General features: G+C 40.7%; 1 protein-coding gene across 1 annotated transcript in view; it reads right to left on the bottom strand.

Moving 5' to 3' along the window:
• Positions 1-26,295, bottom strand: part of PLB1 (phospholipase B1) — an 82,389-nt gene that overhangs the window by 40,738 nt on the left and 15,356 nt on the right. Inside the window, exons 12-27 of the mRNA XM_075146844.1 lie at positions 25,187-25,265; positions 24,511-24,615; positions 22,871-22,963; positions 16,579-16,647; positions 15,688-15,768; positions 14,158-14,224; positions 13,384-13,442; positions 12,248-12,321; positions 10,861-10,904; positions 9,931-10,039; positions 9,066-9,117; positions 6,925-7,005; positions 5,283-5,348; positions 4,478-4,578; positions 1,367-1,448; positions 604-708 (exon numbers count right to left, since the gene is read on the bottom strand). Coding sequence (XP_075002945.1) covers positions 604-708; positions 1,367-1,448; positions 4,478-4,578; positions 5,283-5,348; positions 6,925-7,005; positions 9,066-9,117; positions 9,931-10,039; positions 10,861-10,904; positions 12,248-12,321; positions 13,384-13,442; positions 14,158-14,224; positions 15,688-15,768; positions 16,579-16,647; positions 22,871-22,963; positions 24,511-24,615; positions 25,187-25,265 — 1,267 coding nt within the window. The remainder of the gene's footprint in view (positions 1-603; positions 709-1,366; positions 1,449-4,477; positions 4,579-5,282; positions 5,349-6,924; positions 7,006-9,065; positions 9,118-9,930; positions 10,040-10,860; positions 10,905-12,247; positions 12,322-13,383; positions 13,443-14,157; positions 14,225-15,687; positions 15,769-16,578; positions 16,648-22,870; positions 22,964-24,510; positions 24,616-25,186; positions 25,266-26,295) is intronic.

Below are 26,295 nucleotides of genomic sequence, written 5' to 3'. Positions count from 1 at the left end.
ATATCCCGGCTGACTTCGAAGCAAAGTAGCTGCAAAGGCCTCTGAGGCCAAGAGAATTAGACCAGGCCAGAGAACGCTAGTAACTCAGAACTAAGAAGCCTTTTAAAGCTTTTTAGTATAGGATTTCCAAAATAATAAGGAATAGAGACCACTATGACTCTGGGTACAGAATACCTGGGCACAGATATTGATTGTATTCTTTATTTCCCGTGAGATTCACACATTATAGTCTTTTGAAGCACGTGGGTTTTCGTACTAAAAGTCATTTACCAAAGTACTGGAAGGGACTTTGTGATGCGTGGGGGATATAGGGCAAGTGCTCCCTGGTGAAGACTTTGAACTAAATATCTACTGCATTGTTTCTGATTGCAGTGGAGTGGACTCAATGCCCAAAATTGTGTCTTCAAGGTCTGTATTCCTGTTGCCCATTATCTCCAAGTTATTCCATAAGCATTTTCTGCAATTTTGGATGTTAACTCAACTGAATATAATAATTATTAGGCCAGAAAACCGCTGGTCACATTTACAGCCAAGACAATTTTGAAAAGTCAGTGGAATTGCACCAGGACTTAATGTAGGGGTGGGTTTTTTGGTTGTTTTTACCTGTGTTTTTGGCATGTTCACATTCATCAGAAATGGCTGCATAACCACTGTGAAATCATCCGTAGCGTCATACCTTCCGCTCTCCGCTAACTGGCGGGTCCTCTCCTAAAGAGTCAAAGAAAAGTTGTCACCATTCCTTCTTTTGCATTCAGCTCATCGAGTTGCTCTGTCCATTTACATCTCACCCAGGGGTTCCCCCTCGCTAGTGCAGAAACCCAGGTGTGGCCGTGGTTTCCAGCTTGCGCCAGGCAGCCAACACAGCCGTCTTTTTGAGACATGTGTCCTGGACTTCTTTGCAGAGAGGCAGCCTGGGCATGGCTGCCTGACTGACACAGGCAGGCAACCTGCTCAGTAATTAGATTTTCTGTCAAAAAGATGTTCTTCCAGAACCACCGAAGTGGTTTTGGTTTGGCCGACAGCCTGTGCCTGAAGTTTGTTCCTGAGTTATCATGTTCTTTGACTTAATCTGATCTCCAACAAGATAAGTGATCAAAAAACTGCTGGCTCTCTGACATACTCTATTTTCTATGGCTCTTTAACAATTTTTTTCCTCATCTGTTTTGTTGTTTTAGTGAATCAGAGTTGCAAAGATCTTCAGCCTACTCTCATCTCGCCCTCACCTTTTTTTTTTAAAAATCGCAACTACAAATATGTCATTAAAATAAGTGGAAACTGTTCCCCACCTCCAAATACTAGCCCCTCTGTGGTCCCTTGATCAATAAGAGAATGACATTAAACCTGTAACAAATGCCACATGCCTTACCTGATACCTTCTGTTAAAGTAGACCAACTTCTTGAACTCATTGGAATTGTCCTCAGGGTTTATGACACAAGGGCACAGGTACCTGTGGGATGAGAGCATGGCTCTGAGATCCGCTCCTCTTTTTTTCCCTGTTACCGAGCTGACAAGCTGCAGGGTTAAAAGCTTCTCCGAGAGGGATTTCTCTGAAAGGCTGCTCAATGGGAACATTAGCTCTCACCTCTGAGTTTCTGCACAGCCCTGATTCTTGAGCAGAAACATATTTATTATGGATAAATTTATGAACACAAAGTGAGGAAAAGGCTCCATGCAAGCAAAAAACTGTACTGGGTGCCCATGGCAAGGCTTTGGCAGCAGGAGTGACCTCTGTGAGGGTAGACCAGGGCTGCCTGTGCCCAACACAGCTGGTTCCAGACTGCTTCAACGGACCCACCACAGGGCACAGCTGAGCCTGTCAGCCAATATGGTGGTGCCTCTCTTTAAGAAAGGGCAAAAAACTCCAGAGAGGGAGAGGAGGAGAGAACAACAGTGGGAATCAGGAGGAAGTGCTCCATGGTAGAGCAGGCACTCCCCTGAAGGGACTGCAGCCTGTGGATGAGCCCACGCTGGAGCAGGCACATGTCTGAAGGACTCATGCCAGAGCACAGGACAAGAGGGAGAAGGAAGGAGCGGCAGAGAGATACCACTACGTCCGGACCCCGACCCCTTGCATCACTCATGCCTCACTGAAGGGACTGAGGGTACCCTGTGGCAGTAACAAGGCGGGAGGGAGAGGTGCTTGGAGTGAAGTTGAGCCTGGGAATGAGGGAGGATAAGTGCTTTAAGTGTTTAACTTTTCTGTTTGTTTGTTTTCTAATACCTGAATCAGTAATTAAATATTCATGCTAATGCTCAATAAATTCAGTTAAGTTCCCCAAATCAAGTCTGTTTTGCCTGCGATGGTACTTGGTAAGTGATTTCCCTGTCTTTATTTTGACCCACGAGCTTTCTTGTTCATGTTCCTCTTGTTTTCTCCCCCTGCTGCTGGGGTGGGGTGAATGAATGGCTGCGTGGGTGCTTGGCTGCCACCTGGGGCCAACCCACCACAAACACTGTTCATAAGTACACCTGCGCAACATGTTGCTTCAGCAGAACTATGCAAGCATCCTTCAAGACAGAGTAACCGCAAATTCGTTCTAATCAACTGAGATGGTCACAAGTTGCAGGACATTTCACATGGAGGATGGTAAAGCACCAAAACAGGCTCCAAGATTGATGCTGGAATATCCATCCTTAGAGAGCCATTCCAACATGAGCTATTTTAAGTTTCTGTGAATTCATGTTGGCCACCTTTATATCCCTCCCTGAAATTTTGATCCTTCAGGCACGTCAATTTTTTCTTCTGATGCTCCCCCTTCCTGGGCACACCTCATTATCACTTGAGAAACCCAAATGAGAAAAAGGACTCCTTTTAAAAATCTGGCCATGTGATCATAGTAAGGCATCCCTGAGAGAGCTCTTAGAGAAATACCTCCTATAGAGTTGCAGTTGATGTGTATAAAGAATACACAGACCTCTACCTCCAAACTTGGCTTAATGCAGAGCAACTAACAAAACAAGATTTTACTTCTCCAGTACATCTATATGAAATGTATGAAATATTGAATACAAACCTAAATTGTATTTTCAGAAGTGTAACAAGGCAAAATTAGTGGAGACATAATCTCTTCTTAGGTTATTTGCTACTCTCAGGAAAAAAAAAAAAGAGACAAGCTTTCAAGATCAAAAGTCTCCTTCAGGTCCTTCTTCGAATCAGTAGCATGGCATGTATTATCCCACATAGGGTCTGCTTAGTACCCTGTAAGTCTGGCTTGCTGCCAGACAGGCAAATATTAAATTCAGCATGGTACCTGAAGTGATGGGAAAAGGTTACAGGTATCTTGAGATAATCTAATCTTAAAGGCTCCACTAATTATCCTTGTCCAACGATTAGGGTCTTGAGTTCCATGTGCGCTCTAGCCAGTAACTTTGTTAAAAAGAAAAACTACAACTCATTATCGGAAGCACCAGCAGTCTGAGTTTAAAAGCTAATTTTCTGTTGATAGCCAGCAGACAGCCCTTAAATCAGAGCAAAAGGGCTGCATCTATGTTCCTCCTGTAAAACCAGCTTCTTTCATGGGGCCCTTCAGGTGTCCGCACTTCCCCTGTCAGCAGCTGCAGAGTCCCTCGTGGCTGAAGGGATCCAGCAGGATGGATTCAAAGCAGGTGTTTTAGCGAGGCAGCTGGGTACAGCAGACCCTGTAGTTCTCCTATGATTCTGGCCTCCAAGCTAATTCTTACATTCCGTGCTGATGGTATATGGTACCAGCTCCTTGGCCCAAGCAGCAGGAGGAGCAATGGCTGCCTACATTCACAGGACAAGGTTATTCTGCCTGTCTGTCCAGAAAAGGAGTGATTTGCTTTTCTGCAACCAAGCAAGTTCTGCCGGGAGCAAGTCTGGGGGGACACGCTGGACCCTACCTGAGTCACCAGAAGCTCACTGAAGCGCAGACCTGCCACCTCAGTGGTGGATTCACGCTGACCTGGGAGGATTGTTGAGCCACGAGGCAACAGGTAGCGTGATTAAGCATCCCAGACATCTACTTGAGAGTAGATAAACAATAAAACTAATAATAAGCAATGAGATTACAGGGATCAGAAACTACTCTGCAAGAGGCAGAGTTTTAAGAGTTTAAGAGTTTTAAGACTGCAGAAAGGTAAATCTGTAAATTAAAGTGATCAGCTAAGAAAACCTTGTGTCTTAATCTCTTCTCTGTCTTTGCCCAAAGAGTGCACAGCTGAGCTCTTTCTGCTCTGGCTTGAGCTCCCTCACAGCATAAGTGATGAGTCATTAAAATGGCACCTCCACAAAAAGTGGTAACAGCAGGGCTCAGATACAGAGACAGTGACAGACAGACAGGTATTTCTAAATGCTGTGTTGAAATCAACATGTAGGTACATGTGCATACACAGAGGAAGGTATTTGGTGGTCTGAAATACTAGAACCTTTTCCCTTTAAGAAAAAAAGTTTCCCGAGAAGACCTTGCAGCTTCCTGTAAGCAACAGTGAGAGCTCTAACATAAATCATCTTCAAACCTCATAAGCAGCTTTGGGCAAGTATTGCTTTCTGATGCATACAGCTCCCGGAGGCTTGCTATAGAAAACATTGTCACCAGGTTCACAAATGCCCGTGGAACCTGCCAAGAGAATAAACAAACCCACAGCCAATGCCCGGAGTACAGAGTGCCATCTTTGCCCCTACACAGCCACAGCAGACCTCAGGTAGCAGCCTGCTGATTCAGGCAGCTTGCATTATTTATAACAGAGGTGTTCAAAGTACTTTCTCAATAATTAGTCCCCCACACATATAATACTAAATTACAGCCCCTGCCTGCGCTGCCTACTTCTATTTTAAATGCTGATGGCTGGTCACTTGAAAATGACGACTTCAAAAAGGTGCAAACAAGTTGTTATAGGTCTCAGCATGGCTCAGATACCTGCTAACTTTTTGAGTACTCTCATCATCCTCACCCTCATATGGAATATCAGAATCTCTCTTAATGACCACAAAAAATATACTTATTTGCAGTATAATGAACGAGCAAAGCATTTTCTAACCATTGAATACCATATGTTTGTTCAAATTTATGACAATACTTTTTACGTTATTTGTCTCGTCTAGCAGCACGTCAGCTAGAACCGAGCACATCCTTATTCCTTTGGTAAAATACTTCTCCAGCTCTTTCTGCCTCTCACAAAGATTTTCTTGCAAGCAAGCATCTCTGCATACAGCAGTGCTCCACAGATGAAAGCAGGGAACTAAATTCTCAATCAATAATCAGTGACTGCTTTACAAACAGAACACAATCCCCACTCCCAATATTAGAAAAGTTCATTTTACCTCTCTGTGAAGTATGTCCAAAGCTGTTTGTAGATTGTAGGTGTAGTTTTCAGGAGAATAGTGTACCTGTTAAAGCAAGAGGGTTGAATTCTATTGTCAATCAGTTTACTCAAGCAGGCACAACAGTGACGAGCTAGAGTCTCTCACAGCAGCATTCGTGTTTCTAACTCTTAGGTCAAGAGTAACAGAGTCTTAGGCAAAACTGTCCTGTCTCTGCTTTTCTTCTTTCTCATCACAGCTGTCTCACTCACAAGATCTAGCGGCCACTAGATACCAGTGAGGGAGCAAGTTCAGGGGGCATTATCAGACATCACAACATCCTGCACCCCTAGGCTTGCTCAGGCCAGTCTTAAAAGCATGGCTTACACCTCACTAACAGGGACCATCTTTGGGAGAGATCAGTTTGTGTAGAAGTAAGTTTGCTTCTGCTGTATGGAATATTAGCAACATGCCTCCCATGTGCTCCTTACCTGCCACAAATAATAATTGGCAAAGCTTAGGCGTTTATCTGAGAATGAAATCACTTTACATACTTGCCTCTCAGCAGCGAAATTTCCCTGTTCCGTTTAAGTGGTTTAAACCCTCTAATTTAATTGTCTTAAGTAATCCAATTTTTATTTCTTCACTTGTGGAACCACTCAACAGTCAAATAAACTTCCCTATGAGAAACGTCTGTCTTATTTTCAGCCTTAATTCTCTTTGATTTAATTTCAAGCAGAAGTTCATCGAGCGCCCCACTGGCCTAGTCTACAAAACTGGACAGCTCCATTCCCTTATTCATTTCCTAAATCACAGCTCACCAAGAGCATTGTGGTTGGCACTATTTGTAGCTGTGCAACATAAAGGAAGTATCACTGCGATCTTTGGATGCAGACGTGCTATCTCCTTGCCACCCACACTCAGGAGCAACTGCCATTTTGTGTCTGGGTCAGGAGCAGAAGGGTAGGAATGGTTAATTTGCTCCTTCCTTGTTTTATAACCATCTTATTGTGCTGCTTTGCCGTTTTTCCTGATCTGAAATTAATCATGCAGAATTAAAAGCATGTGCTTTGCTGGTTGTAAGTAGGTAAGACTCATCACTATGTGAGGAGTCTGCCACAGCCTTTCACCTCCTCTATACTCACACATACCAAAGGCTATATACAGTATGTATATACATTTTATACATATATACAATATATACTATGTTATATATAATTGCATCAGCATGAGCTGTGGGTAGAACCATTCCCATAGCACTGAAACTGGTAAGAGTGCACCGAGTGAGACTTAGGAGTGTGACTGTGCACAAGGCAAAGAAGAGCAAAAACCCTTGACCTATTATCGACAGGTGGTAAAGTGTCTAGATAACAGAAAGTTATCGTGGTTAACAGCAAAACAAAGTAGCTACAATTATGCAATTTACAGGTGTTCTAAAGATATAACTTCATTTATCATAACATCAGGTTGAACAACCTGAAGGTCTCCGTAAGTTACATTACAGAGATGCTGTTGTGGTTTAATCCAGCCAAAACCAGGACAGCTGCACAAATAAGAACTACCTTATTTTGGTCTCACCCCCTGAGTTCTGCCCTCTCACACACTGCAATGCATAGAGACCCTATGCCCAACCTATTCATGCTGCAGGCAGCAGGGGACTTACTGGATTTTTGCAGAATTTGCATAGGTCATTTCCTCCTATGAAAAGTGTTATGAGCTTCCAGTCAGTCTGCAAATTTATTCTCTGCACACAGAAGGAGATGGAATTAAAGTTATTAATTAAAAAAGAAAAAAAAAGAAAAAAAATGGAGGAGAGGGAAGGGGAGGGAAGGGGAGGGAAGGGGAGGGAAGGGGAGGAAAGGGGAGGAAAGGGGAGGAAAGGGGAGGAAAGGGGAGGAAAGGGGAGGAAAGGGGAGGAAAGGGGAGGGGGGCAGGCAACATACTAAACACAAATTTAACATTTCTCAGGGTACCTGGCTATAGTTCTCTAAGCATCAACAACAAAAATGAATTCGTAGTCATGACTGAAGATGTAGAAACTACTAAGATCTAAATAAGATTTACAATATCAGTAGTACCATGCAAAATTCTTTGCTTCGGAAAACTATTGCTCAAAATCCATCTGTATGCTTTTCTTAGTAATATCTTGTGTGTACACTGAGTGACTCCTCCTGCAGTTCTAGGAATATATCTTCATTGCAAAAATGATGGTATATGTTTTACTGTGTCATAAGTAATGCAGCTATCCTGCTGGAAAACCCTAGAGGGCAATATATTTTGGTCTTGCTGTGAGACAAACTGCAAAGAGCAGAGGGCCAATATTAACTCTATCTAACAATACTGGTAAAAAAATATAGCACTTTTTCCTCTGGAAGGATTTTGCAAAGGGCTAGCTAATGCAAGGTAATTATGCTTCAGTAAACACACACCTTCTTAGCTTTGAGGAAAGCTTCAGATACGCTTAGTACCATGTAGCTGATGTTGTACTCAATATCTTAATGCTTCAATTTCCATGCAAAACACTACTAAGAAAAGCAGCAATAGTATATCAGCCTCAGGTGCTTTATAACCATCTATCTTTAAAGGCAGAAGGCAACATATCCCAGCTGGTAAACACACTGTTCAGTAGTCTGGTCTCAAAATGTATTTATCCAAATTAAAAGAGGGGAAAATTTTCCTCCTGCACTAAAAAGGTGTTTTAAAAAGAGAAAAAAAGGAGCTCTTAAATCAAAGATATATGACCTATATGATATATGAACATTCTTTCTAGTTAGAAAGAATTTTATTAGTTAAATAAAAAAAGAAGTTTGTCAGTTAAATAAAAGGTATTTGCATTCATTTCTGTGGTGTGATGTTTCCAAGCTGATAAATATGACAGAGTAGTACTTAGAAGCTTTGAATGGTTTGAATGAAAACCATCCAACTGCTTCATTGTTAGTTGCTATCCCTTTTAATCTCATTTCAGATACAGCCATCAGAGTGAAACCTTGTTTACGAGAAAGTGAACCAAAAAGGAAAGTGTTGCAAATATTTTTGCCAATATGTATTCACCAGAGTATTTATACTATAACACACAGTTATCCCGAAGGCTTTTTGGCTGCTTTCCAAATGCACAATTAGAAAGCCAAAATAATATCATGTAACTTAGGTCACTGATTGCATAGCACATTTGTCAAATTAAAATAGCAAGCATTCAAAGCAGTAGTTGAGGTGAAAAATATGCAAGCAATCCTCAGCCTAATATGTGTTTTACAGACCATTCCTAACAACAAACATGTAAGTCAAAAATCAGCTGATAACTAAGTGAAAGAAGGGACTAAATTGTTTTTAAAGAAAACAAGTCCTTTCCCCACTTCACGTGTTTACTCCACATGATTTGCCACTTGAAAATCTTGCCCTCAACATCCTAGCACGTATCATTACTGCTGGCAAAACCATGTGCTTACAAGACAATTACTAGTACCACAGCAAAATCCTAGCAGAGAAAAAGTTCTGTCATCTTACAGGGTGACGTAGGTTGGGAGGGGAAGCAACAGCACTGAATTTACCTGCCACATGTCATAAAAATTATGAGAAGATTACAATTATCTGGGTTTGATAGTAACTATCACATGCTGGTACAAATTCATTTAAGACAAAGCTATAGATTATTTGTACTGACTCACACTCTGCACTGGGGAATATTACACGGTACACTGCTGTAACCATAGCTTTAATGTTTGGCATCTGCTGTTGGTCTGTTAGAAATTAATGAAGCCACATAACTTCATCTTTCTAAAGATATTAATGACATATCAAACTCACAGTATCATTCTTCATTCGGTCCACCAGTCTTCTAACCTGTGCAGGAACATCCCTAAAAATAAAAGAAAAATAAAATCATAAAACTAAAATAATAAAAGTTAAAAAGGAATCCTGCATAGACAGCAAGGTAAAGAGGAAAGCTGATGAATGAACATCCCTCACATTGTGGCTAAAAAAACCTGGGAAAGTCCAATTTTCATTGAATGAGAGGTATGATACCTAAAAAAAGGCTATATTTTGAAACAGTGATGGGAAAAAAAATGAGAAAACAATTAGCATCCAACAGGCACTTGACCGCTTTGCAAATGCTGCAAAGTTACACTTTTACAGACTATATAGAAAATATACTCTGCTACCACAAAATAAATGCACTTTGCTCCATCCCAACATCAGACAGATGCTATTGATACACGTATCACTGAAGCATCCATGCATGTATCAATGTTATTACATGGCCTCAAGCCACTGATGTATGTCTCATAAGAAGTGTTCCCAAGAGAAAAAGATATGATATGAATTTCACTGAAGACTGAGCATAGTGGTCTCTAGCTAATTCCCAGCTCTGCCACAGACTAACCATAAGCAATTCACAGTTTTCTCTGTCTCAGTTTCTCTACACGAACTCTTGGTCCTACTGACAAGAGAGTTTGCTGCTAATTTATTTGACATAGATTAGAAACATTCCAAAGTTCCCATCACATTTCTTGGCCTTCACGCTAGAGATGAGCTAAAGAAAAAAATTTGGGCTTGCCTATCAGCCTTATTGCACTCCTGCCCAAGTCCAGGGTTTGGGCCTTTTTTAGCTAGAACTGAGTTGTAAAGAAAAATCAACTTTCTATTAAAATCAAAAGAGTTTTCCTCTTACTCTGCACGATCCCCTGCCACAGCTTGGTTGAGTGCAGCATTATCTGTAGTCTCCTTTCCAGTGCCAGTGGAATACCCCATCAGGGATGGGTTGAACTCACGAAGAATGTCTGCAGAAAAAGACAGCACCCTGAAATGTTGCTTACTTCAGCAGGTAACAAATGAGGTTATAAAGATTAGACCTTTGTAAAAGACCATTAAAAAGCTTTAAGAGATACCTATAAAAAAATTAACGTTTAAGTATAATAAACGTGGAGATTTGTCACCATACAACTATTTCCTTGCCTTCAAGATTTCTGAATTTCATTAATTCAGATATCTCATGACCTAATGTGATCATCTTGGTTAGCAATGCCATCTTGCCTGGTAAGTGAGGCTCAGGCAGGAGACTCTCATGCCATCATACTCTAACTGCAGATGGATTGGAATCAAATCGTTTAGCCTGATTTTCCCAGATGTATTAACCCCAAAGATCTAAGATTCCCTTCTAGATCCTAGGTTACAAACTAGCCTTACAAACACCCCAGATCTAAAATGCCCTGACCTCTAAAAAGCATGTAAAATCTGATCTTGTAACACGATTCTGCTTCTGCCTAAAACGACTTTCCCGTATAGTCAAAATAGTTTCTTTAGGCTATGACTTAAGATCTTTGATTCATCTTTCCCTAACACATTTTGGACAGAACTATAACCAGAATACTGAAACAACCAAACCCCTAGGAATTACAAAATACACAGTTAAGAAGTCATGCACAGCAAATTACAGTGTGGTTGTTATGCAACTTGTACTCAGCACTGGACATTGAATACAAAGGGATTGGTTCTGTCATGCTACAAATTGTAAATCTTTCTTCATGTTTTCTTTTATAACAACAGCTGTTTTAATAAACAGCTCCAGATATTTATCAAGTTTATGGAAAAAGGCACTTACTTGCTAGTGTCGTGACTGTGCTTATGTTTTCATTTCCTCCAACACTGTTAAAAAGAAAGAAGAAGAAAAAAGTGTTCCAAGATATGATGGACTTGGTAAGGCAGCTCCCCCTGATGGGGTTTCTACACATGTACACAGCACGTTCTCCGGTGGTTGTACTAAGTCAAAGCAAGCTCTTTGTGTGCATACCAATGGGGTCACAAAATCAGAGGCTCAGTCATAATCATAATAATTATATTAAAAGCCCTGTACACTAGCTGCCCTTTTAATTCTCTCATGTGTTTTAACATAAGTTCAAACCTAGCTGAAAGAAATGAGAATTTTTAAAAGCTTCCATCTTTGCTATTGTTGTTCCTATTAAAATATTTACTACTTCCGTTCTTAGTTAACAAATCCTTTGTATCCATAACAACAAGTTCTAAAAGCATATATTTCACAGTGATAAGTATACTCAATACCTTCCACCCCCATTTCACTCAGCTGGAAGACTACTACTAGACTGGTAAAACTCACCATATGTCTATGTGCTCTTTACCCTCCTTCATGCTGTAGAGAATGCTAGCATACTTTTCCCTCCAAATGTCAGGAGAATATGATTAAAGATCAAAATATAAAAAGTTGGACTTACAACATCTCTATAGCATCCCTTTAATTTGGAATAGAGTATTTTGAAGTGCTCTAGTATCTGTTTAAACCTCTTACAGAGCTGCAGTATTTCAGATGGATAAGAAATGATGAACAGAAAATCAGCCTGACAGGTTTGGTGTTAAATAATACAGTTGCAGAATAATAAGTGAACGTGATTGCCTTTCTTCAGAGTGGCTTTTTGACCTGTCTAATAAAATGCTGCACACATAAAAGTCTGCACTGACTCGTAATTGATAAACTGTTCTGCATGATGTAAGCAATACTGGGAAAGGGTCAAGGAAATAGATATTGTGTATGAAACAGCAGCATCTGACTTTTCATAGACCGCTGATTTTAAACGAGACAAATGGGTGACGTGGGCCACAGTGGGGAAGAGCAGACAGGATATAGAAAGAGCAGGGACAGAAATGCAGAATGCGCAAGTGATGCAATGCCACTGGGATCTAGAAGTCCCCTTTGCAATAGCTACAACCGTGAGAGGAGAAAGGACAGTCTTAACAAGGACCTCGTTTCATCCGTGTATCCAGGCCTATTCCAGCCATGCTACATTGTACTCTAGATAGCCACTAGTTTGAATATTTTATTTATCATGAGAAAAAGTACAACCGCGTGCCTCCATGCAAAACGTAAAGTCAAATTCACTCTCCACAAGCCTCCATTTGTTACCAAAAACAACTATACATATCAAAACCCAAGAAAATGGGTTCCCTCCCATTGGGGGCGAATTACTGGGACTCACCTCCAAGAAACACCTCGGTATTGAGTCAGGACATCCAGAACGTGATGGGGTTTGGATGCTGCCCCATTACCTGCCTGGAAGCACAAAAGAAGAGTTCACCTTCAGAAAATAAGAATTGCTACAGTAACTAGTTCTGTGACTGATCCTAGTGAAAATAATTAAAGAGGATATTAATGAAGCAAGCTACATCATCTTCCCAAAATATAACAGATTCTTGGTCTCAAGAGGATCAAGGACTGAGGGTATTTTAACTCTGTTCCAGTGAATTACCCTCTTCTATCAACCTCTTGATTAGATCAAGTGGGGAAAAAATCAGTTGAGAATGTTAAAAATATTCATATAATTCTAAATTTACATAAGGAATAAATAAGATAGCAATGGTCCTGATGAATAATTTATTATAATGTTCCTCACATTAAAAAGTGGTACGGTGATTTTATGTCTTCCCTCTCCCAGTTTCCCCAAAACAGGAGACTACAAGGATTTAATGTGGTAATTAACACAGAGCACATAAGAAACATGAATTATGATGTGAGCAGTGAAGCAGCCATCACTGATTGGAGAATCATAGCCAGTCTAGGGGTAACGAGTTTACGTAGCTCCAGAAGAGTGTTAAAAAAAATCCCAAGATAAGTTACACTTGACACACCTGATGATCTATTGCAATTTTACTCAAATACTTAGTATAAATGGATGTGGCTTTATAGGCTTTGGTATTATCATATATATATATATCATATCATATGTACACACACATACACACAATTAGCTGCAGAATTTGTTCTTTCTGTTTACGCTGCTTACTAATAGTTTTGAAGGCAAATACCTTGGGAGCTGCCTAGAATCAAGAAAGACAAGCAATTGTTGCAAGTCCACTCTAGCAGGCTGGTTTTGCTGCTGCACAATCTAATCTTGAAGCTCTTCCTTGTATGGCACTCTTGTGGACTTTAAGTGGGAACTGTGCACCGAGATTAGACTCATGATCTGATTACCAGTCAGTCAAGGTGGAGTATGGAAAAGAATATGTGAAAAATGCATTTGGCTCAATAGGGCATAATTCTATTTCTCAGGTAAAAATTCAGAAATGCTTTTTCATTACTTGCTTTAACAATGGTTATCCAGTGATCTTTACTTACTGTGAGTGAATCTCCCAGGGCAGCAATCACCCGAATATCTGCCGGTTTCAAATTATGAACTAATAAATAAAAAATAAAGGTAGTGTAAGGGAAAGTGGAAAGAAAGAAAAATTCAAATTGTGATTGTTATCAGAAATTTTCCTTAGAATAAGCATAAAGCATTGCAAAGACAGTATTTTAATATTCTTGACAGCATCGGCTCAGAATGACAGACACTGACACGCATCAAACAGAAATGATTCTTGGTACTATAAGTGGGCATTAGCTACAGCAACAAGGGAGGCTGTAAGATTTCAGTCTTGCATCTGTGCTTACTCAGATTCCTTTTAACCAGTGGAAATGACTCAAAAGCAGGCACAGCTCCGGTGCCAGCACAGTGTGGAAATTTTGGGACCATCGCAGGGAAGACAAAACCCATCCGGTGACAGGATTCCACGTGGCTTTTTGCACCCCAGGCTGCACTGACAAGAGTCCCTACTCCATACATACCCAGTTTTACCACAGCCGCAACTGAAATACCCGACTACCTCCTGTCTTTTCCACTGTCACTTTGTACATGGAAGGTGCAGTAGCATAAGCTTTCACCATCCTTGAGGGAGAGCTTGCATCTTGCTATACAACTACTTACGTTGTTCTAAAAAGGATCTTAAAAGTCACAGTCAATAGAGTGCACTGCTTCAAAGAAAAGTGTACCTTTCCTAACTAACCCCAGTTCCTGTTCCCCTTCTATCATCAAATGAAATAGCTCTACAATAAAATTGCATAGGACTGCACCTGAAACTGGAACTGTATCAGAGGGACTCCGGTCAAAACAGGGAATATTTGTTCCATAAATCCTCTCCTGCAAAGACAGACAGGGCAAGACTTCACATCAGACTCACTATACTCCAGCCATGATAAACCATTTATGCCTCAGAGCATTAGATTAATGAATTTCCTACATACTTTGTATACATCTACCCAGCTCAGCCTGTCCTCAGGCCATGCCTACAACTGCCCTTTGAAGGCAGACACCTCAGTCTGCTCAGAAGTCACACAGCCCTATTTGGGCAGCACAGCTCTTGTCTACCAGTGGGGCCAGTTATTTCAGACTTTGTGCCATGCTGTGTTCAGCTATGCAACATTTTGTGCGCCCATACTCCGAGCAAGGTGAGCTCACATCTTTTTGCGAGAAACTGTTCGAACACGCCTGAAATATCCCAGCATGAAACCGTATCTTTGTCAGCAGGTCATGAGTCTGCCTTCTCCGTGTGCAGCCCTCTACGTGCAGCCAGGGATTTGCCCTCCTGGCTCTTTTGGGTTGCAGCCTACTGACGGAAGCACCCCCAAGGTCTACTGTTAGTGAAGGCTGGCTGTCAGTATACTGGAGCAGACCATCACACAAGACCCAAGGACATGTGTTTGCTCCAAATCTCTCTACAGAACTCCTTAAGTAGGCTAACTTGCCTAAGGAAAAGATACTTGTGTGTCTTGTCCCATTGCTCCATTTTGGTTTTTTAATTTAAAAAAAACCAACCCACAAACATAACACCATGTTGCTTCTTGTCTCCTACACCATAACTACTACCAAAAATCAGAGCAGTAGGTACCATTGCCCCACGCAGAGGTCTATACACCCTGAATAACTAACAAAACAGATGTCATTGTATTAAATGAGAGGAGAAATGTGTATTACTTTCCAATGATGTATAGGCCATTTTGAGTGCAGATGTGGTCTAGACACTGTGTTCTGGGGCATGAAAATGAGCATTATCACCTCCCTCTGTAGCTGCTTAGGAGCAAGTTCTGCTCAGAATCAGAGTGCCACGACTAAAAAAAAAAGCATGGCTGTTTATCTCTGCACATCTAATCTGCAAATATCTCACAAAAAAGACAAATGAAAAATGCATTGTTCTTCAGTTTTAATATGGCATAAACGAGATGAAATCAGACCCACACACTGGTGTCATGCTGATCTGATCTAGTTTCCTCCACGGTCGGACTAAATAGCCCCATTTTCACCAGCTTCTTATCCCAGGAAAATTAATATTGTTATCCAGATGTTTAAAAGAGGTTCTTAACAGTGAAGGCAAGACTTAGTTTAGGCTGGCTGAACACATCTACCTTAAATCGCACTCTACAAAATCCACCAAGGAGAAAATGTGATATCTGACTATTTAGTCAAGCATGGAAATAAAGAGCTGGAGCTTTGTATTTAGTTTTCCCAGGTAGCATTGTTTAATCAGGCTACAACACACTCACCCACCTCCCTCCCCACTCCCTGGAATACACTCAGTCCATATGATGCAAACAGTCCTACTATACCTGAGATATTTCTTTGGTGTTTGATGTATCCAGGGAAGATGAGTAGTTACTATTTCTATATGTGAACAAATACGGATTTTCCTGCAGAGTGAAGAGAGTATGTTTACCAATGCTAGTGGAAACAGAGTCAGCTGATGTTAAAGTCTTCCAGATAGATTTTCCAAGAGAAGAAAAGCTTTACAGTACTAATTTTTGAATGAACATTGCACTAGTGAAGTAAACCAGGTTAGACCTGAAAATTAAGCCCTGGTGTGCTCTAGGCACAGCACCACCTCTTGCCTTAAACCTAACATCAAACAAAACACGTAACTCAATTTCTTTGATGCTTTAATTGCTGTTCAGTGAAGCTTTTGGATGCCAGTAATATTTTATCACTATCAAATTATTGAAGTCAGAGCTTAAATGCAAAAACATTCAAGAATCTGTTCTTTGAACAAGAGATGCTCAGACCTTGAAGATACTATCGGGCTATTGACAGCTCCAGGCACTAAAATAGTGAAACCTGACAGCAGACAGAGTCAAATCACAGAAAAGCTAAATTATATAAAACACACGGATTCAATTTTATTGCTGAGACAGATTTTAATACCGATAATAGACTCCTGATATCCACAATTAATAAATTCAGATTAGCTAGTTATATTTTGAATATATCTGACACAGTAGGATGATTTAACTAAATATTGTCAAAAGTTCTTGTTTTCAGAGTTTCATCTTTATAAAATAAAGAGTCCGTGTCAATGAACTTTAAAAACACTGAATTTTTAACAGTGCAATATCTGGGGTAAGTGCACATTCCCAAGAACTTCAGAAGATGACAACAGTATTTGAAAACTTGGAAATTCTACAAAGAGTAAATAAAATCTCACAGTACTAAAGAAACCCTTTTACCTGAGATGGACACCGGACCTGAAGCATTTTTGTGAAATCGTAAGGCTGCTTCCGTCCAAGTGGCTCCATCTAGAAAGGGAGAGAACAGAGGAATTGTACACATGCTGTGTTGGGGAGGGACGGGAGAGCAGCAGCAACACAAAGGCTCTAGTGCCTGGAGTTTTCCATCAGGTCCTTTTATATATTTAAAAATTTGTTTTGCTTATGATAAATATTTATCTATGTATAACATACCACATGTATACCTACAAAAGCAAGGAACTGAAAACAAGACCTCTCACATGATCAGACTGTCATCCCATCATCGTTAAAACAAGCATCCACACATTAACTCTGCTCTTGGGAATGCCGACCCTGTAAGTGTTTTTCCCACAAGGCACTGATCTCATACCACAGTATTCAACTGCTTGCAATCAAGTCGCTATTTATCAGCTCAACCACAGTAACTGTGGAGATGCTCTAGAAGAGCATAGCTCAAACCACCTTCATGATTAGTTTTCCCCCCTTATGGTATGCAGTTTAAACTTTGCTGACATTTGCAAGCCAGTTTTACTTCCCAGCTGGGCTGAGTATGAGAAAGCGAAAGGTGGTTTGCCGCAGCTCCGCTGCCAGGTAACAACTCTTTGCAGCAGTCTGTCCGTTCCTCCCGGGCCTCATCTGCCACACGGTTTTTATCTTCTCCCAGGCTGTGAAACCATGCTCACGAACATTTGAGAAAGGCTTGGGAGACCTTTCTTCAGGTTTCTACAGTTTATTGTTTCCATGTAAAAGTATGAAGAAACTAAAGACTTTTGTATGGGAGGAAAAGCAACTCTGAGTAGATTGAAACTTTGAAGTAAAAATGGTATTACCAAAACTCCTTGTAAAATGCAGCTTTGACTTAGATTATACACTGAAGGCTTGGGTAAGTCCACATCGCTTTACCTCAGAAGCAGAAAGTACAAAATCCCTAATACAAATGGAAAACTAAAAATCTTCCATTTGGTGATACATTCATGTTGCATTATCTTTTTTCCTTCTGTCTTATGACAGAAGGACTATCTTATGACTATCTTTATGTACTCCCTCTGCTGCAAATTCATTTTGCAGCAAAGTCAGAAACATGGAGTATAACACATTAAGGTCACACACAAATCCTCTAGTGGCTGTAGCCCATGCAACTAAAAGCTCGCTAATTTATCCCACCTTCCAGAACTGTTTCCTTATCTACATTTTCATACATGTTAGACAACATGAAAAGGTGCACTCCAACTCTGCACAGAGACTTGATAATATTTATATTTGTTAGGCTTCTTCTCACAAGATGGAGAGGGGATTGTTGTTAATGAAAAATCATGGAATAATTCAAAACTCAATACTGACAGCACAAAGTGGTAAATACCACGAAGAATCACTTCACCTGTTCAGGGACCTTGCTTGGTGCTAATTAAATTGCAATCACACCCAAAGGAGTTGGCCACCGTTTAAGATTCCTCAGTGAATGTCTACTCAGTTTGCACCAGCAGCGGCAGCTGCCAGAAGCAGCAGACTACAGAAGAAACAGGATTGAAGGCACTGAAAAATACAGCAATAACAGGCTTGATGTCACCGATACATTCTGGGCAGGAATGTTATATTCTGTTTTGGTTTTTCCATCAATGAAAATAATGGGAAAATTCAGAGAAATAGAGAAAAGGTTTACAGAGCTAGATATGCTTTGAAAGAAGCATTTGAAGAAACAGTCTGTGCTTTTTTGAGAGAGAGATAGGAATAAAAGGCAGGTCCCTGAAACATGCAAAATAATGAAGCTCAGAGAAAAGATACATTGGGAGCTGGTACTTTCCCATCCTCCCAGGACAAAAGAAAGTAGCTATTTAATGACATTCTTAAAAGAAAATATTCTTCTTCCAGCACAGAATGATCCCACAGAACATGGGACAAGGGTGATACTTCTTGGCTAGGAATGAATTTCAAACAAGTAGGAGACACTTTTATGTTGTTGGGAGCTGGGTGATGAGAATGAATTTCTTCAGGAAGCAATTCATTCCAGACGGCTTAAAGACACTGTTCTCCCAGCAAAGCTCCTATGCAGCAGAGCCGCAAGGTCCTGGTCAGGAAATCGGGCACCAAGTCTGCATTGTGGTCAGCCAAAACCTCTCCTGAGTTCTAGCACATCTGTCTGCAGGCTGGTTGGTGTGCAGGTCTGCTCTGGTACTGCAGCAGTTTCTAAGTCAGTGTAAACCCCTGAACGCAGAAGAGGCACGGGCAGCCTCCTGCAGTGCTGTTCCCGTTCGGGTTCTTGCCTGATTTCAGTTTCTCTGTTGGTTGCAGGATAGGTTTTTTGTGGTCTTTTCTGTTACTCAAAAGAATGCCAAACACAAGAGCAAAGGCTTCTTTTCTAAGTTCTTTACACACACGAAAGGAGCTGTGCCCCTGAATATACTTCCAGAGGTAAAATTGTAGGCATTTGCCAAAATTAATCAATCAGGCTCTCTGTGATAAACATCAAGGCTGTCCAAGTAAACAACCAACCTCTCTCAGCTTTTCCTAGCTACCCAATGTCATTTTGCTGACTGTTCTCTGATGTGCTTAGTGTATGAATCACGTTGCTCCTAGACAGCCAGAAACGTTTTGGTAAAATAAGCAGCCGTGCCTAGGACAAGTCCTTAGCACCTGCTAGCTCAGCTTCTTCTCAGCCAGACTGAAGTGCAGTCCAACTGCCAATTGCCACTAGATTTTCAAGGTTTTGCCCTTTGGCCAATAAGCAGGTAATAATTCCAAGAAAGAGGCTGGTACCAAGCCCCAGCACAAGGTAAGGGCAACCTGGCAGGTAGCAGGAGGAGGAAAACTCTCCGAATGCAGTTCTCGGGCACCTCCATATTCTGCTGTGTTTGCTGCTTGACAAGTCATGATGTTGATTTCATATCAGTTCCCAACTGATGTTTTTAAAGCAGTCAGCATAAACCATTAGCTGGACTTCCCTGTAGAACTAGAGTAACCTTTACTGGGTGAGGACACCTGCCAGTGCTTTTTATGCTGAAAGCTTTTTTACGATGATAGCTTTTCATATCATCTGCTTTCATATCATGGCAGAATACCATAACAGGCAGACAAGGAACCTACCCAGAGAGGTGCCTTTCTGATGATTGCCAGCTGTACTAAAAAAATTGCATTAAATCAAAGAGGAGGCAGGAAAACAGAGGGGAAAAGGAGTTGTGAAGGGAATACTACCATTCCTGTAGTCTCCCTTCAAACCAGCAGCAAGATGTAGTTTTGCCACATTTTGCTCTTCCTCCAGATCATGTAAGCTGTCCCCTCTCTAGAGGAACCACCTCACACTGAGGGAAAACTCTGAAATAAAGCAAAGTTGGTATTTGTCTCCTTTATGACAATTCTCTGGTTCTGGTGGCTTCCCTGCACGCTCACTGCCTGAGACTGGGTAACTGGCCCTAACACAGCCATCCTTAAAAGTACCACTTTGTTTTGCTTATAGTTTTTCACCTCTGCTGTTTCCACAAAATGCTCCTAGCAGTTAAAATGACAGGAATAGAATAACACACCAAAGAACAGGGATGCTCAAGGACAGAGACCAGGAGGCAAAAGAAAGTATGTGCAGAAAAGGGGGAAACATGGACAGAAAAATGAAGCAGAGGGAAAGAGGAAGACTCTTCTGCTGGCAGAAGCTGTAAAGAAAAAAAAATATCCTCTGAAGGGACAGAAGGAATTTGTTGCAAGCTAAGTGGAAGAATTTGAGAGGGCAGGAAAGAGAAATCAGTGCTGGGTTAACTGAGTATGTTTGCATGAGTTACTAAACTTCAGAAGATAAACCCCCTTCTACAGAGCCTGGATTTGAAGGAGGCAATGTAGCTGTTTCAGAATGGGGATGTTACTATCACATCTCCTTGTAAAAATTATTCAAGATGCCTAGTATTGGCATTCTGCATAAATTGAAATCTAAAAAGCTGGACAGTAAGAAGCCATAGGAAAAAAAAAAAGAGCTATAGTCTAGACTGGGAAAAAAATGAAAGTGAAGCCCATTAGAAGCACATGAACTCTGCTAATTGCAGAATCTGATAAAAAAGAAGGACATTACTCAAAGCTGGAGGTCAGTTTCCAACTGATAAGCCCTAGAAAACATATTAGTTCAGGCTGATCTATCGCCACAGTTAGATCGATCTCAGATTCTGACAAGTTTGTTTCAGTTGGACCCAAACAATTCCTCCTGGAGAGGCACAAAATGGGCTGGCAAGCTGGTGGCACTGTGGTCCCTCTCCAGTCCAAAGCATTCATTTTCTGCACTTAGCTGAAGGAATATTCAGCATTGCATTTCAAAAATTTGCTGATTGAAAAACTGTGCTAAGCAGATGTAAAGGGCCACTTTTAACAGCAAATTGGATGTTCATACTTTGTGTGGCTTGCTCCTGACTATCTTCAGTATTTATAATGATTAGTATCTGAGGAGGATATGCCACCGCTTTCTAGTGTCTTACAGATCATGTTTAAGTGATGGTAATTGCGTGATCTAGGTAAGTATCTCCAACACTGATGGGGACACCGAGACATGGGCAGTTAAAGAAACTCACTCAGTTTCTTAACAGAGAACTGCCAGAAACAGAGAGAATGTTTAATTCACACTTCAGGAATCTGACTTTTGCTGTCTGGTTTGCTCATTCAGCTAGTGAAACTAGTTGCCTACTGAGGCCGAGGTAATACAACAATCAAAAAGCCAACGTACATCTTATCATGGCATCTATTTTACGATAGAAGAATTGAGGTAGGAACTTTGACATCTTCATGAGGAATGTCACAGATAACAGCAGAGGAGATAACTGGATGCAGAACATCAGTTCCAAGGTTAGAGCTTCAACAGCTGATCAATTTTTAACTCTGGCTCCTACTAACTAACTGAAGTCCTACTAACTTTAACTAAAAGATAACATCTCTTATTAGAGTGACTGTAGAATTTTTCTAGCGATATCATCTCATTGAATAAAAGCCTCTTCCTGCAAATCCTGCTTCTTTAAATGATCAGGGCTACAACAGCATTACTACTGCCAGAATTAGCATAAAAGGAAACAAGAACGTGCCAATCTGCATGGATTTATTTTTAAATGTGGTTTACTAAAAGGCAGTTACAGTATAGACTTTTTTTCATTCATGCTTAGGACAATTTGGACAGACACAGGAATAGTAGGTGCTCTCAAATGAAAATCTTATTAACATGTGGACTGCAAAACAAGCAAAAAAAGTAAGCCTTTTATCTTTAACTTAATAGGCCATTGCAGATTCTTTTTAATTAAAAAAAGATTATATGTGTTATAAGAAGGTTATAAGAAAAAAAAAAGCAGAACATTTTGGAAGTTTCTAAGTCAGAAGGAACAGTAAAATCAGCATCTTATCCAAAACCACTGATATCAGGACATATCCAAATATAATATGCACTAAGCTTTAACATCCTACTTTGCTCTGGTGAGTCCAAAACGATGTGCCTGCTTTTTTGTCTCATTCATATTGAAAAGCAACTCCCATTTCTTCACTTGCCCCCATCATCAATTTTAAAATGCAAACGCTTCCAGCTGTATGTGCATCCACTCAGTCACACGCACAAATGCTCTGTGCAGGCAGCTCAAGCCTGCAGAAGGAAACAGCCTCCTACAGAACTGGTCATCACGTTCAAGCTCGAGTGGGTCAGAAAGTCTATGTTTCTCTCAGACACCCTCTCCCTCCTAGAAGGCACCATTTGTTGGCTTTCCTCAGCTGGGTAGGACATCCAGCTCTTGAGGAAGTAATAGGAGCTCCTCAAGGCTGTCTATCACCTTTTTAATATGAGCAACAGCAGCAGAAGGATGATGGTTAAGGAGGAGACAACCTTAGGAGACTCATTAGTAAAAAGGGAGATGGATACAGGACAGAGGAGACAGAAGAGTATAATTGCTATAATCTCAGGTTAGGATGAGCCTCAGTTGTCACTGTGCCACTCTGTCACAGAGGTGAGACTAGCAAAAGAAGGGTCTGTCACCCTCGTTTACTCCCTGAGGCTTCCCAAAGGGCTACTTTGGAAACCTTTCTAAAAAGCTCTTGATAATAAGTAGCAGCTACAGAACAGCAAGAAATTTGTCTTGGGACTGTAGGGCATTTAGCATTATTCGAGAGCAGTCTCTCTGCACAGCCGAGGATAGCAGTCATAGGATGTTTCCTTCCTATAATCTTCCTTCCCCTTCCTCATTGCTACTCAAAGTCTGGCTAGTGTGGAGTTGCTACCAGGCATCCGTCCAAAGTCCGGTAAGCAACAGTGGTCCATGATACTGCTCACCATGTTGTTCCAGAGGCCCACAGCCATGATAGTATAATCTTCTTCCAGAGTTTCCACTTGTGTCTTTGATGTGGTAATGAAACCATCCCTGCCCTGAAAGAGAAAGTATTTTGAGCATGAGAAAACACTTAAGAGTATGAAAAGATGAGACATTCAGCCACAAAAGGTCTCATTCTACAAAATAATATTCATATTCACAGGAATATTAATCTCTGGTACTCTCATTAAGCCACTTGTTGCTGATCTCAGTTACTGCTGGTGTGTCAAGACAGAACAGATGCTGTTCTTTTAAGTGATTGCTGTACCTTACCACTGTAAGGTAGCAGTGAAGGAACCGCACATCATCACGACAAGAAGACCAGAGCAACAGCAAAGCACGATCACAATAGTGACATATAGGGAGATCAGGGAAACATGCAGATGTGATCACATGAATGATTTGGAATAAACAACACTTCTTATAGCTAACACTTACATGCATTTAAAAAGTGGAAGAGTGCAGAATTTGTCTTAAGAGATCATACTTATTTTTAAATGAAAGTGATTGTTAGAAGAGTTTGGAAGACTGCACATGGTGGTCTGCAGGTGTACCACAAATCAGAAGAAATAAAGAATCCACCTATGACATAAGACGGTATTTAAGGCGATAACAGAGCAATTTACTAAGAGAAAAAGTAATGCCATGAAAGTTAAAAGTCTGTCATTTGCATATAGACCAACCATCAACAAAGCAAGCCTGGCATAAGAAGACCCAGCAGCAAAGAAAGATTTTGCAACACAGCAGACCCAACCTTCCTGGAAGGCAAATTTCTTCTCCCAGTCCATTTTATTCTGATACTGAGCTGAGGGGAGCAATGGAATTAGCACAAATTCAAGGAGCTGTTATGATGCCCAGGAACCAGACCACAACTTACCACCAAACTATTTTACAAATAACCACCTAACGTTATGTGTTGGATTTTAACACCTTGCTCTGAGTGAACCATTATCTAGTAAGTAACATTTTCCCTCTTCATTGCCAGGTCTCAGACAACCCTGACCTTTGAACTTCCCTTTAGAGATCACCTGTGGCAAAAACATGTCTGACATCCCAGACGACCCTATCTATATTCATTCCCCACTGGCTATACCAAATACAAAATCTGGACAAAATTCATTCCTAGGTTCCCAGACTGCATTAATCTCATTGCAGGGAGGTAACTCTACTTTCCACCAGAGTTTACAAAACCTTTATCTTTTCCCCCCTACCCATTTTTATATACTTCTTGTTACCCTCTTTTGCCTTTGTCTCCAAACACACATGAGTGTAATCAGGGATGAATGAGCTGATGACTGCAAAGATATCGAAAAATTAGAAGCACTGACAGTTTCCAGACAATCGCAACCTTATCTACAGAGGTGCCATGACTTGATTTCTCCAAGGAACAGAGCATTCAAAAAACACAGGACCTCTGACTGACACCGTTTGAAGCAAGCTCTCAGGACTTCTGTGTCTGATCCTGAGGTGTGTTCTGCATGTGCCTGACTACCCTTGTCTTCTGGCATTACACACAGCCTAGACAGGAAAGAGCCAGCTGAATATTGCTCTCAATCTCAGCAGATACAGTCCAGAAAGAATGGAGCAACTCGAGCTTACTCACCGGTCTCAGCAGCAGATTTCTTTCTTGGAAAGAAGGCTGAAGAACAACAGCGAAGTCATCCTTTTGATTATACTTCTCAGACTCCAGCAGTTTTTCCCAAGCATCCTGAATAGACAACCATTTAATCAGATGAGTATTATCAGGTAGAGAGTGTAATATATATGCAATTTGTCAGGGCTTGAAGTGAACTAAGATTATCCCCATCCCTAATAAATCCAGAACAAAGACAGTAATTTAATGAAATCTTCTTACACAATAATTGGAAACTCCTTGTAGCTACAAGAATTTACCACGATTTTCTTTGAAAGAGCGGCAAGCTTAGCAAGGCAGTGAAATGTCATGCTTATTGCCTCCCTATCGTTTTTAAAAGGAATTCCAGCACAACTCTCTTTTTCTTAACAGAAAGTTTCTCTCTTCTAAATCACATGTCATGTTACTGGACAAGATGGATCATTTCTTTGATGGGATATGACAAATCCTAGGTTGCCAAAAGCTTTATAGTTATTAGAAACTTCAAGAGATACTAAGATCACTCAGGTATAGACAGAATTTATCTCCGCTGTTACTCAACTTCCCCACTGCTATTCGTCCCTTAACTCCTCATTGCAGTCCAATCTGGAAAATGAACAGACATGTCTAGCAATATGAAAGCCAAGCAACACAGAAGATGCCATACCTGATAAGACCACCTCAATATGTTATCATCTAATGTGGAGCATTCATCAACATAATTGCACTGATTCCTGCCTGAATTGCTGCAGAAAAGAATGAAAAACGTGAAAGACATTATGAACTTTCAATAAACAAGACATACAGCATGAACTCTTTTAAGCCACTGACAAGCATATATTGAAGACTAAATTGGTGCATATATTGAGAAAGCTACATGGAACATCCCAATTTTTGATATAAACATAGAGTGATATATATTTCCATGTCCAGAGCTTTGGATTGCTTCTTGATTTGAAAACCTATTCAGATGGCAAATATGCCAGACTTGGATTAGCAAGTCTTACAAGCTAGCAGCATGCTCAGGCTTAAAATAGCAGTTCAAACATTTTCCTCTCTATAGTCACATAGGAAAATTGAACACACTCAGAATATTTCCACAGGAACTTCTGCCTTAGTATTTGGCAACAAGACCTCCATCTAGAAATGTGGATGGAAGCTCAATGCTGCAAAAGCTTATATATGCTAAAGGATGGCCAGGCACTGTCAAGCAGCTAACCAATCTCAGCCAAATTTCTGACCTGCAAGGTGAGATGTGCCTACTGCATATTTCTACAGCTAGTTGGAGAACTCAGACCTTCTCCCAAGGCTGTAGACAGGAACAATATAAGATACATTTAAGATTAGTTTGCTTCCAGCAACAATATACTCAGTTGAAAATGCCTGGATGGACTGGAATCTGAGAAACTTTTTTGTGGGGTTTGCAGATATAAGCAATAAGTACCTATCAGGATCAGACTCTCCTTTTCACAGAACTCTAGCTAAACCTATAAAATGGGAGTTTTCTGTTAAAGTGCTTTTATCACTGCTAGTGAGTGAAAGAAATAGGAACTTAGGACCAGAATCTTACCCAAGTCTAACAGAAGAACCTCAAAAAATACATGAAGACAGTTATATGCCTAAAATGTGATTCATAGACTACTTTTAGTGCAGACAACACTTCTAGTTAGTAAGAAACTAATAAAGGAAGGAACTTTAAATCCCTATTATGTCCCAAACTTCAATGCCTAAAGTTAGATACTGATATGGGACTGGGAGTGTCAGCCACTATTCTCC

The sequence above is a fragment of the Calonectris borealis genome, chromosome 3 (assembly GCF_964195595.1).
Source record: "Calonectris borealis chromosome 3, bCalBor7.hap1.2, whole genome shotgun sequence".
Taxonomy (NCBI): domain Eukaryota; kingdom Metazoa; phylum Chordata; class Aves; order Procellariiformes; family Procellariidae; genus Calonectris; species Calonectris borealis.
This window is presented reverse-complemented; position numbering and strand designations above follow the sequence as displayed.